Source organism: Solanum stenotomum, chromosome 4 (genome assembly GCF_019186545.1).
Source record: "Solanum stenotomum isolate F172 chromosome 4, ASM1918654v1, whole genome shotgun sequence".
NCBI classification, from domain to species: domain Eukaryota; kingdom Viridiplantae; phylum Streptophyta; class Magnoliopsida; order Solanales; family Solanaceae; genus Solanum; species Solanum stenotomum.
Genome location: NC_064285.1, coordinates 61,641,451 through 61,655,504, shown reverse-complemented (window position 1 = coordinate 61,655,504; position 14,054 = coordinate 61,641,451). Strand labels below are relative to the sequence as shown.

The 14,054-nt window shown below is 31.8% G+C and overlaps 2 protein-coding genes across 2 annotated transcripts; both read left to right on the top strand.

The window, feature by feature from the left end:
* Positions 1–1,910: 1,910 nt before the first annotated feature.
* On the top strand, positions 1,911–3,281 carry LOC125861629 (acetyl-CoA-benzylalcohol acetyltransferase-like). Its single transcript, XM_049541488.1, has one exon. It carries the CDS (start codon positions 1,911–1,913, stop codon positions 3,279–3,281), a length of 1,371 nt encoding a protein of 456 aa, XP_049397445.1.
* A 3,400-nt stretch (positions 3,282–6,681) lies between these two features.
* LOC125861628 (acetyl-CoA-benzylalcohol acetyltransferase-like) lies at positions 6,682–12,584 on the top strand. Its single transcript, XM_049541486.1, has 4 exons — positions 6,682–6,802; positions 9,073–9,171; positions 9,222–9,641; positions 11,180–12,584. Exons 1-4 carry the CDS (start codon positions 6,682–6,684, stop codon positions 12,580–12,582), a joined length of 2,043 nt encoding a protein of 680 aa, XP_049397443.1. The 3' UTR covers positions 12,583–12,584.
* The last annotated feature ends 1,470 nt before the right edge of the window (positions 12,585–14,054 follow it).

The window sequence follows — 14,054 nt, the reverse complement described above, 5'->3', positions numbered from 1 at the left end:
AACTGCACCCCACCCTCACACTCCTACCCCAGCTTGTTCCACCTCCCATGGTGTTTAGTTTGAATAAATTATATATAAATATTTTTATTTATTTATAAAAAAATCACTTATTTTTTTCAAAGAATATTTTCTATTTTTTTTCTTTTACACCAAACACATACCCTAAATCTATATATGTCACTAAAAAGGCACGGAGGTAGAATATGAGAAACTTGTTGTGGTCATATACATAAACATGACTATTAACTTGACCGCAACTAAAAACTATGTTATTTAACTTTGTCAGTGCACAAGCAAACACTTTAACTATTCAAAATTTGAACAAATAAACACTCGAGTATTGCAGGTCATATGCAGGATATACAAACGCTTCTACGTACGTGGATTCCACGTATGACATAAATTGTCAAGTCGGACGCTACATAAGACACATGTGTCTAGTTGTTCAATTTTATACAAGTTAAAGTGTTTACTTGTGCACACCCAAAGTTGGAGGACATAGATATTAAATAGCTAAGGCAAGTTAAATGATATGTTTATGTATTATGTGTATAATTTACTGTTACAACGATTTAAAAAACCCTATAAAATATTTCATTTAACAATCATTTTTAACAAATCATTAAATTTTATTTAGCTAGGGTTTATCACCTCCACAATATTTTTTGGACAAATAATTAAATTTTAATTAATTGGGGTTCATAACCTCCGCAATACAAAATTTTAATACTCATTTGGCAGCGGTTAAAACCCTCCCGCACAAGATTATTATAGTGAAATTTTATTTTTGTAGAAATTTTATTGCATAATTACGAGAATGAGCAAAATTAAAACAAGTAAAATGACCCCCAAACTATCCTAAAACCAACATACATAGCAAGGATAAAATGGAAATTTGATTTGAAAATGAATATATATATATTAAATGGTATAGTTGTATGTATATATGTGGTTCTTTTATGTGTATACTACATTGTATAGGCATAATATATAAATATTCTCAACTTGAATTCAGCTGAAAACTATGATCTTTAATTTTATTAGTGTACAAATAGGCTCTTCAACTATCCAAAACTTGAGCAAATAAACACTCGACTTTACCTCTGTCGTGCGTGACTTGATTAGTGTATTTCACGTATTTTGCTAGATAGAATCAGTGTTCATTTGTTCAAGTTTTGGATAGTTAAAGTGCCTACTTGTGCACTGATAAAGTTAAAGGTTATACCTACCCGCTAAAGGCAAGTTAAAAGTCATGTTTAATATTAGACATAATACATAAATGTGTCCTTTAACATAGCCTGATTTCACATTTATACCCTCCAACTTTGGGTGTGCATAAATAGACACTTACTTGTATAAAGTCGAACAATTAGACACATCAGTCCTATGTGGCATTATACACGTAAGACACCACGTAGAACACAAATTGCCATGTAGGACGTGTGTCTCTTTGTTCAATTTTATACAAGTTTAAGTGTCTACTTGTGTACATTAAAAGTTGGAGGGCATAAATATAAAATGGGATCAAATTAAAGGGCATATTTATATATTATGTGTATTCAAAATGTTTTTATCACTTCATTACCTTAAATCGAATTTAGTTTGAAAATATTATTTGGATTTATTCATAGTCAAAACATTTTTATCAATTCATTAACTCAAACCAGATTTTGGTTGAACATATTATTAAAATCTATTCACAGTCAAAATGTTTTTATCACATCATTAAGTCAAATCAAATTATGCTAAATATATTTTTTGGATCTATTCATAGTCAAAATGTTTAAAAATTCTTTTTTTTTTTTGGCTATATATAGTTGGGAGCTTACAAAGAAACAATTGTACCTCTTGTAGCCTTGTTCACTACTCTATCTTTGCTTTCTTTTCCATTTAGCCATACCACCAAAACAATGAAAATAGGATTTGTCAACCAAAAAGATTGCATAAAAGTTGAAATTTTATGGACTAAACTCATAAAACCATCTTTACCTACTCCCCCTCACCTTCAACGTTACAAGCTCTCGTTTTTCGACCAATTATCTGAGAAAGAACATGTCCCATTTGTTCTTTTCTATGCTAATAATAATTTCATCAACAACTCCACCATCGATGAACGACTTGAACAATCCCTTTCAAAGATATTAACTCATGTTTATCCAGCAGTAGGAAGGTATGACAAAGATGAATGTTCGATTCTTTGTCTTGATCAAGGTGTTTCCTACACTAAGGCAAAGGTCAATTGTAAGCTTGATAATTTCCTAGAGAAAACACGCAAGGACCTTGGTCTTGCAGGTTTATTTTGGCCACATGAAAATAAGAATGTAGATGAAACTAATCTGATGGTTTCACCTATTGTCATTGCACAAGTAACTGAGTTTGAATGTGGTGGCCTAGCAATATCATTGAGTGGTTCACACCCTGCAATGGATGGTTTCTCAGATTTTAAATTTCTTTTCGAGTGGGCAAAAGTGTGTAGAATGGGAACTCCTGTCGAGGAGATTAATTTTCTAAGCTTCAATTTGAGTAACATTTTTCCAACAAGAGATATATCAGGACTTTTCAAGTCAACTTATGATCCAGTTATAGAAAAAAAAAGTATTGTTAAGAGATTTGTCATCCGTAAGGCTGCTATGTCAAGGCTCAGAAAAAAGTACATGGATGAATCAGATGGAGGTTTGACTTTTCATCCGTCAAGGGTTGAAATAATTACAGCACTCCTTTGGAGGGCTTTAATCCGCATTTCAACAACGATACATGGGTATGTTAGGCCTTCTCTAATGGACTTTCCATTGAATTTGCGCTCTAAAACATCTTTACCACAAGTGCACAGCTCTATGGGGAATTTTAGAATCGATGTTCCGATAAAATTCATATCAGGGGAAACCAAGATGGAATTACACAACTTTATAATATTAATCAGGGATACAGTGAATAAAGTTGTTGCTTCATGTGCCAAAGCTTCACCAGATGAAATAGTGTCAACATTGGTTAATATATATAATGAAAGTGTTAGATCACCAGAATGGGGAGGGAACGATGAAGTTGACAAAGTTTTATGTTCAAGTATGTGCATGTTCCCTTTGCATGATACTGATTTTGGTTTGGGAAAACCAGCCTTACTATTTTTTGGCATGAAAGATACACAAATGTTATGGTTGCATGATACGAATATTCATTCTGAAGTTGGTGTGCAAGTGGACTTGAAGGAAAGCTATATGCAGTTATTTGAGTGTGATGAAGACATCAAAGCTCTCACGTTTATACGCGATGCAAATCTTTGATATCATTTTACTTTTATTGGTACTTGTTTTTGTTTGTACTTTTTATTTAGGAATCATTTGGACCTGGGATATGGAGTTATGATTTGAAATCGTATTTTGAAATAATATTGATTTGAGGTAGAGGTTTTGTTTGGATATACAATTTGAATTTCTTTAGTTTTATTTTTTCTCAATAATAATGAAAATCCGATAAATTATGAAAACTATCAAAATTCTCTGATTTCTTATACAATCATACCAAATGAGCAAAACATAGTTTATAAAACAAGATATATATAACGGAATATACTAAGAGGCTGCATGCACTAATCAAAATCGCATATGTCCATGTCTTTTTATCTATAAATGTATACGACTACAAGCTTCTAAATACACATAATTTTATAGAAACTCACATGATTCTATATCGCATGTCCAAATTAAATGCCTACATAGTATTATAGACTTGGGTGAAATAACATTAATTATATTCCCTTCGAAAAGGAAGCACTCTTGTTAGTTTTTTAACTAACTTGGTTATTTGTTTTGTAGGTGACTTTCATTATAACAATTCCAGGAACTATCAAGTGGATTCAAAAGAAATCATTAACCTAGACAAAGTTAATCATATAAGAAGAAGGTCCACAGATTAACTAGTAATTCATTAATGTTTTTATTTCATTTGATGCAAATTTTAATTATATGAAAGGAAGTTGATAGTAAACAATAGTCATTTAGCTAGAATGCAAATATCAAAGTTTAAAGAAATTTATATGGTTATAAATTATGCACCTGGTAAGCACTCTATGGTGTCCTTCTGATGCTAAATCAAGACTTGGTTAAGAAAATCTAATATGTTTTCTATTGTCTTGAAGAATTTTCTTCTTCACCTGTATCCAATGTACAGAGTATATTAGATATTAAGTTTGAAGCTTTGGGCTATAATTTAGTTTTTAGATGTTGATATTAATCTCTGAGATTCAACCCATTGGAAGCTAGATTGTTGAGAAATACATATCTTGTACATATATTTTGTATATTTAGTTTCCATATGTAGATCAAATCTCATTAATTGGGGATCACGATTTCTTACCTAAAGATAGAATAGATTGATTTGTATCAAGTTGTATATATATCAGTCTGTGATTAAAGAAAGATACTTCACCAAAATATATTGTTCTCTCCTTTTCTAAGATGGTATCAACGCTAGCTTGATCATTCAAAAAATCCAAACACTAGCAATAAGAGTAACAATATGGATTCATCAAATTCATATTTTCTTCAACATTCAGATCATTTCAGCCTCATGCTTGTTCTAATTAAGTTGAATGGGATCAATTATCCATCTTGAAGCAAATCAATGCTACATGCTCTCATAGCCAACAACAAAGTATCTTTTATTGATGGATCAATTGAACCACCGCCAGAAACAAATAAGCCAACAGAGTATGCATTGTGGAATAAATGCAATAATATGATTTTATCATGGCTTGCTCATTCGGTGGAACCTGTTCTAGCTAAAGAAGTCATCCATGCCAAGATTGCTCACCATGTATGGCAAGATCATAAAGATCACTTTTCACAAAAGAATGCACCAACAATATATTAGATTCAAAAATCACTGGCTTACTCTCACAAGGTAACATGAATGTTTCTTCATATTTCACAAAACTCAAAGATCTTTTGGGATGAGTTGGATATATTTCGAACATGACCTCCCACATGCAAACAAATTAAAGCACACACAGATCAAATTGAAGAAGACCGTGTAATGCAAATTTTGTTAGGGTTTTGCCATGATTTTCTTACCATAATTTAAGATTTATTTTTCCTTAAAGAAAAAACAAAACATTACCATAAATGTTTTTACTTTTCTTGAAAGGAAAATATAATATTATTTTATATTTGGTTTATTCTCTCCTTTAGGACTCCTTTTCTAGTAAGAAAAGGTTTTAGGATTCTATAAATATAGGTTTGTTTTCTTCTAACACATAACAATAACATCCACAATGTAGTCGTTTAAGATTATTGTTTATGGGGAGATTTATTTTCTCTAAAGTTTCAATATTTTTCTTTATATTAGTTTTGATATAATGATATTTGATTTTTAGTATAAGTTTTTGTTATCTGATTCATCAACTATATGATTTGCAAATTGTAAGCTTCCGCATGACGCCCTAATCATCCTTCATAACCCAACAAGTGGTATCAGAGCACATGGTCCATCGATCGCATGGTCCGATGATCCTATGGTTCAACAAGATTGAAGAAAGGTTCAAGTGGTTTCAAATCAATTTGCAACAACTTTGATGATAATGAAGATTTTTGTCGAGCTACATGTGGAGAAGAAGTTTCAACCATATTTTCAACATTCCTGTTGCTGCAATTTTTAAAAATAAAAATGAAATATTTTTAACCCATATATTTTAAACTTTATTTTTAACCATGACAAACAACAATGATGGAGATTTTGTGAAGAACAAGATTATCATGCAATGAAGAAGACAGATCAAGCTTTGCCAAGAAAATCCAGCCAAAAGGGGAGATTTGTTAGGGTTTTGCCCTGATTTTCTTACCATAATTTAAGATTTATTTTTCCTTAAAGAAAAAACAAAACATTACCATAAATGTTTTTACTTTTCTTGAAAGGAAAATATAATATTATTTTATATTTGGTTTATTCTCTCCTTTAGGACTCCTTTTCTAGTAAGAAAAGGTTTTAGGACTCTATAAATATATGTTTGTTTTCTTCTAACACATAACAATAACATCCACAATGTAGTCGTTTAAGATTATTGTTTATGGAGAGATTTATTTTCTCTAAAATTTCAATGTTTTTCTTTATATTAGTTTTGATGTAATAATATTTTGATTTTTAGTATAAGTTTTTGTTATCTGATTCATCAACTATATGATTTGCAAATTGTAAGCTTCCGCATGACGCCCTAATCATCCTTCATAACCCAACAAATTTTAATGGGTCTAAATGATATCTATAATGTTTTTTGATCTAATATTCTCATAATGTATTCCCTTCTTAATGTACGTCAAGCATATTCACTTGTTATTCAAGAGGAAACACAGAGACAAATGACGTCGGAATCAACATAAAATTTCTCTATTGTTACTGCACTTGAAAGACGTGCCAATAATTTTTTCAACAAACCAAAGGATAAGCATTGTGAGCATCGCAATCGAGAAGGACACACAATTGAGAACTGCCGCACTCTGAAATTTCATTGCAAATATTGCAATAGAAAATGTCATACATAAGACATATGCAAGTTTAAAAATGGCATTTGGTCTCTTAACAACTCAGGAAACCAAAATAATTGACAACAACATGGATCTCAGGGTAATCCTTCTCATGTTGCTAATGTGATCGAATCTTCTCAATCTAAGAAAGAGGTTCACTCGCAAGATGCTAGCAGTTCACATGGATTTCAGCAGAACAACTTCGGCAGATTGCTCAGGCAGTATAAGCTTGTTCACTCAACATAATAATTCTGCCAGTAATAACGATGCCTATGCAAATGCAGCAGGTTTATCTCTTTTTCATAATGTTTCAATTAATTCTGCATTCACTAGGCCATGAATCTTGGATAGCGAAACAATTGATCACATTACTTCCGATTCCATATTCTTCACTCAAACAAAATCCTTGTCTATATCCATTGTCAATTTGCCCAATGGGTCACCAATATCAATTCATTCCACTGGCACAATTCCCTTTAACTCAGACATTACCTTAAACAATGTTTTACATGTTCCATCTTTTCATTTAAATTTAATGTCTGTTAGTAAACTTATCAATAACTTAAATTGTTATGCCCTTCTATTTCTCACTTTTTTTGTATTGCAGGACTTGGCTACGGGGAGGATGATTGGATCGGATAAACATCATGATGGTCTCTATTATATGTCATCGGTACAAAAATCACCCATTTCTCATCAAGTTTAACAATCAAAAAATTTATGGCACATGCATCAAGGACACCCGTCACCTTTTTACCTCAGATTAATTGTTCCACTATTACCTTCTCGTAGTGTTTCCTTTGATAATAATTGTGATGTTTGTCCTTTAGCCAAACAGACACAGCTTGCATTTCCATTGAGTAATATATCTACTCGTGCTCCAATTGACTTGTTACATTGTGATGTTTGGGGTCCACATTGAGTACAACCTGATTTAGGGACTCGTTTTTTTTCTTACTATTTAGATATTTTACAAGATGTACTTGGTTATTTCTTTATGAAATACAAGTCTGAAACTTCTCATCTTTTGCCATCTTTTTATATCATTTACAAAAAGTTAATTTCATGCTTCAGTTGAAAACATTAGGACATACAATGGCAAAGAATTTGAACCAATGAAACTTTTTTCTCAGTCTCATGGAATCGAATACCAACGAACTTGTGTTTCAACTTTACAATAAAATGAGGTAGTCGAACGCAAGTATCGTCATATTTTAAATGTTGCACGAGCTTTACGCTTTCAAACTTATTTGCCAATCACCTTTTGACTATTGTTTATATTATTAACCGATTACCAACCTCATTGTTACATTCTAAGTCACCTTATGAATTGCTATATCACAGGTCACCATCCTTTAGTCACCTAAAAATTTTTGGTTGTTTAATTTGTGCTATGCTACTGTTTTTCAACATAAACAAAAGTTTGATTCTCGGGCCAAATATTCCATCTTTGTTGGTTATCCTATTGGATAGAAAGGTTACAAGCTTTATTACCTAGAAACCAAACATTTTTTGTAAGTCGTGATGTCAAATAATTTTCTGAAACTATCTTTCCTTTTAGTTCAGTTACTCCAACTTCGACTTTACTATGACCTCAATCCTCTTCTAGCATAATTGACAATTGGTCCTCTCCACTATTGTTTTCTCAACCTAATATCATTTAGAGAGTAGAATCTCAAGAACCCACGATTACAAAGGATATTTTTAGCGATCCTATCCAAACGATATTATTTCTAGCAATCCTACTCGGTCTGAAATTATTTCTAGCAATCCTACCCAATCTGAAATTATAGCAGATGACAATCTTACCAATCCCAATCAACTCGTTCAAACTCTGACGTCAGTTGAAATCCTTGAAACTGTTCTAGTTACTTTGGATGTTGTGGTTCCTTCATCTCCTCTTTTAAGACAGTTTGCTCGTCTAAAAAAAAAACTCCTGAATGGCAAAAAAATTGCATGTTGCCAACTCAAGTCAATCAATCTTCTACCATGCCAAGTTCAACATCAGGTACTTGATATCCTCTCTCTCATAATCTTTCTTACTCTTGCATATCTTCAACACATTGTACTTTTTCAGCTAACATTACAGGCCACACAAAGCCTTCTTCATATGCTTAGGCCATTCTTGATCCACATTGACAACAAGCCATTAATGCAAAGTTAGAAGCACTAAAACAAAATAAGACTTGGAGCTTAGTTCCACTCCCTGATGGTCAGAAACCCATTGGATGCAAATGGGATTATAAAATCAAATACAAATTGGATGGAACAATTGAGCGTTAAGCATTATAAGACTCATCTTATCGCAAAGGGATATACTCATATTGAGGGAATCAACTATTAATAAACTTTTTCTCCTATCATAAAACTCACAACACTTTGTTGTCTACTTACAATTATTTCTGCTAGAAATTGGTTCACTTATCAATTGGATGTCCAAAAATGCTTTTCTTCACGGAGACTTACATGAAGAGGTGTACATGGAACCTCCACCAGGTCTACACTGACAGGGGAGAACACTGTATGTCGGCTTCACAAATTCTTGTGTGGCCTTAAGCAAGCATCGAGAAATTGGTTTTCACATTTTCAGAAGCTATTCGTAAAGCTGGTTTTCAACAATCAAAGACTGATTATTCCCTGTTAACAAAGGCAAAAGGTACATCATTCAAACAATACGTATATATGTTGATGACATACTTCTCATAGGAAATGATCTTCAAGAAATTGAACGCATAAAAAAGATTCTTCTCAAATGCTTACGCATTAAAGATCTTGGAGATTTGAAGTACTTTTTAGGGATTAAGTTTTCTCGTTCAAAGAAATGCATCTTTAAGTCTCAGAGAAAATATGCAGTAGACATTCTACAAGATTCAGGAATCTTAGGAGCAAGGCCTGAAAAGTTTCTAATGGAAAAAAAATTGAAGCTAACTTCTACAGATAGAGTTATACTGAACAATCCAACTAAATACAAAATATTAGTTGGCAGATTGATTTATCTCACTGTCACAAGGCCTGGCATTGTCTATTCCGTTCGAACACTTAGTCAATTTATGCATGAGCCTAGAAAACCTCATTGGGATGCTATTGCGCGAATTCTCAAATATATCAAGGGTACTCCAGGTCAAGGTTTGTTATTTCTTCCCACAAACAATCTTATTTTAAAGGCCTTTTGTGATTTAGATTGGAGTAATTGTCGAGCCACAAGAAGGTCTATCACATTATAATGTATTTTTCTTGGAAATTCACTTATCTCATGGAAATCAAAGAAACAATTAGTTGTTTCTAGATCATCACCATAGATGAAGTATCAAGCTATGACAAACACTTGTTTAGAACTCACATGGTTCATCAACTATTTACTTCAAGAATTAAGGTCTCATATGTAACTCCTGCAAAATTATTTTGTGACAATCAAGCTGCCTTACATATTGCAGCGAACCCGGTCTTTCATGAGCGAACAAAACGTATTGAAATAGACTATCACATAGTTCGAGAAAAGTTGCAAGCAAAGACGATAAGTCCTTCATATGTTCCTATGCACTTTCAATTAGCAGACATCTTTACAAAGGCTTTAGTAAAAGATCAATTTGTGACATTGCACAACAAGTTAATTAGGATTTCATGATATTCACTTTCCAACTTGAGGGGGAGTGTTGAGAAATATGTATCTTATACATATATTTTGTATATTTAGTTTCCATATTTTTAGATCAAATCCCATTAATTGGGGATCGTGATTTCTTACCTAAAGATAGGATAGATTGATTTCTTACCTTGCCAATATACAAACAAAGTAATTTATTATGAATTTTTCATAAATCGTATACAAATAACTAGGGCAAGCATATACAAAATTCTGGATTTATACAATCAGGAACCGAATTATACAAATTCTGGATTTATACAAATCAATAGAATAGCAAAATTTGAGAAACTGTAGCCGCAAATTACAATTTTCTTAAACGGTAGCTATAATACCTAATATAGGCTAAATGTTTGCTATTTTGCATAATTTTCCCTAATAAAAGAGATTGCCAAGGCATTCAGTTTTTTTTAAAAAACAACTTATCCCTATTCTAATTTTCATAATGTTAGTTATGAGATTTAGAAGGTGTTTGGATTGAGTTAAAAGTTGGTCAAACCTATTTTTAAGTCATTTTTTGACTTTTGGATGTGTTTGACAAATATAAAAATAACTTAAAATGAGTCAAAATAAGTTAGGAAGTGTTTGACAAGGTAAAAATAATTTAAAATAAGTTCAAAATAACTTGAAATAAGTCAAAAATCAAAAGTAGGTCTCTTCTTACTTTTTATTTTTTGACTTAAAAGTCATTTCAGTTTGACTCTTCATTTTTGACTTAAAATTACTTTTTTTAAGTCAATCCAAACGGGTTCTTAGCTACGTATATCTAGTCGTGGATACTAAATAAAGTAACTGAAATGTTAATTAATACAGCTCTTGCTAGAGTATATTATTCATACCATAGTAATTTGTTGAGTATCTTTTAATTAATACTGCTTTCCTTCTTTTTAATTAAGGATTTCTTTACATTAAATTTTCTCGAAGCATAGCTTTGACTTGCACCTTTTTTTTGGCTATATATAGTTGGGAACTTACAAAGGAACAATTGCACCTCATTACCTTTTTCCATTCTCTGTCTTAGTTTTCTTTATTCCCATCAAAACAATGGAAATAAGATTTGTCAATAAAAAAGATTGCATAAAAGTTGAAATCTTATGGACGAAACTCATAAAGCCATGTTTACCTACTCCCCCTCACCTACAACGTTACGAGCTCTCATTTTTCGACCAATTATCTGAGAAAGAACACGTCCCGTTTGTTCTTTTCTATGCTAATAATAATAATAATAATTTCATCAACAACTCCACCATCGATGAACGACTCGAACAATCCCTTTCAAAGATATTAACTCATGTTTATCCAGCAGCAGGAAGGTACGATAAAGATGAATGTTCGATTCTTTGTCTTGATCAAGGTGTTTCCTACACTAAGGCCAAGGTCAATTGTAAGTTGGAAAATTTCTTAGAGAAAACACGCAAGGACCTTAGTCTTGCATCTTTATTTTGGCCACATGTAAACAAAAATATAGATCAAACTAATTTAATGGTTTCACCAATTGTAACCGCACAAGTAACCGAGTTTGAATGTGGTGGCCTAGCAGTCTCATTAAGTGGTTCACACCCTGCAATGGATGGTTTCTCAGATTTTAAATTTCTTTTTGAGTGGGCAAGAGTGTGTAAAATGGAAACCCCTGTTGAGAAGATTAATTTTCTAAGCTTTAATTTGGGTAATAGTTTTCCGACAAGAGATATATCAGGACTTTTTAAGTCAACCTATAATCCAAGTATACACCAAGATATTATTGTTAAGAAATTCGTTGTTCGTGAGGCTGCTATGTCAAGGCTTAGAAAAACATGCATCGATGAAGCATGTGGAGCTTTGACTTTTCAACCATCAAGGGTTGAAATTATTACAGCACTCCTATGGAGGGCATTCATCCGCGCTTCGGCAACCATAAATGGGTATGTTAGACCTTCTCTAATGGACTTTCCATTGAATTTACGTTCTAAAACATCTTTACCACAAGTGCACAATTCTATGGGGAATTTTAGAATCGATGTTCCGATAAAATTCATACCAGGGGAAACCAAGATGGAATTACACAGCTTTATAATATTAATCAGGGATACGGTGAATAAAGTTGTTGCTTCATGTGCCAAAGCTTCACCAGATGAAATAGTGTCAACATTGGTTAATATATATAATGAAAGTGTTAGATCACCAGAATGGGGAGGTAATGATGAAGTTGACAAAGTTTTATGTTCAAGTATGTGCAACTTCCCTTTGCATGATACTAATTTTGGTTTGGAAAAACCAGCCTTACTATTTTTTGGTACGAAAGATACGCAAATGTTTTGGTTGCATGATACGGATATTCATTCTGAAGTTGGTGTGCAAATGGACTTGAAGGAAAGCTATATGCAGTTATTTGAGTGTGACGATGACATCAAAGCTCTCACGTTTATACGCGATGCAAATCTTTGATATCATTTTACATTTACATTATGCTTTTGGTACTTGTTTTGTTTGTACTTTTTATTTAGGACCGTTTAGACGTGCAATATGGTGTTTGAAGTTGAAGTTAAAGTTTTATTTGGATATGCAATTTGGATTTCTTAAGTTGTTTTTTTTCTCTCGTAAATTGACAATCCATCAAGTTCTAGAAACCATCAAATTTTTCCCAGTTCTTATACAATCTTACCAAATGAGCAAATCATAGTTTATAATCAAAACATCGGGATATCCTAATAAGGCGCTACATCAATATAATTCACATATTTTCATGTTTCTTTTATCAATAAATGTTTGCGATTACATATTTTTTAGATACACATAATTTTATATTGATTCACTAGTTAAATATTACTAGTCTCTTTAATATATAATCCTTTCGCATGGTACAAATCTTTTCAAGATGAGCTTGAGTCTTTTTTCTTAAAATTTAAAATGATAGATCTTTGATTTTTACATTATATAATTTAGAGCAAACCACATAATCCCACTAGTTTAGGTCCTAATTACTAGGATTCACAATAGTTTCGAATATTACTTCTTATACCATATTTCGTTCTTTGGATACATGCATTTTAACTCAACAGTTACATTCATCCGATGAATTTAAAAGGCGAGATACATGTTTTATTCAATTGAATTCAATGGTTGTAACTGATTTCCTTAATTAAAGGAGTAATTGAGAAGTAATTGACTAATCTAACAGATTTTTAGCATCCAAGTGTATCAGCTATATCAAATTTCCAAAAATATTGAATTCATAAAATCAAAATAATTGTAAACTTCATCTTCTTGGCAATAAATCATTTTTATTTCTTTCCTTAATTACATATATCTATATGTAGATATTATAATATATGAAATTTATGTATGTGAGGTGTATCATACATACATACAATAATAGTGATGCATGTATCTGAGTTTTTTTTTTAAGAATGATTTACATAGGTACATGTGTATCTATTATACATGATCATGTATCTGATCAATTATATCCTTTAGATACATTTGTATATAAAAATGTATATAACGACAATGTTTACCATGTTGTTAAGTTCTTCGTTAGACACAAATACACGTATATACATAATAGACATATGAAACTTACTGCATATACAATGAAAATAAAAAGATACATTAACTTGTTTAAATACACCAGATACATCTAATAAAACAAGATTAAAATATTTTGAATATGAGATATATAACATTAATTTCATATACATAGAGAAGAAATCATGTTTAATCTTTCTCCTCATTGTATTTCTATCGTTGTCTACAGTGGAAATGATTAGTTAATAGACTTGAAAATCCATAGAATCCATGGCTTCGATGATAAAGAGTTTGTGAAGTCTTCGACGATGAATGTGAACTATTTGGCGGATCCATTGATCAATTTGGAAAGCTTTCTTTATAATAGTTACTTCAATTCGGTCTCGTTAGAA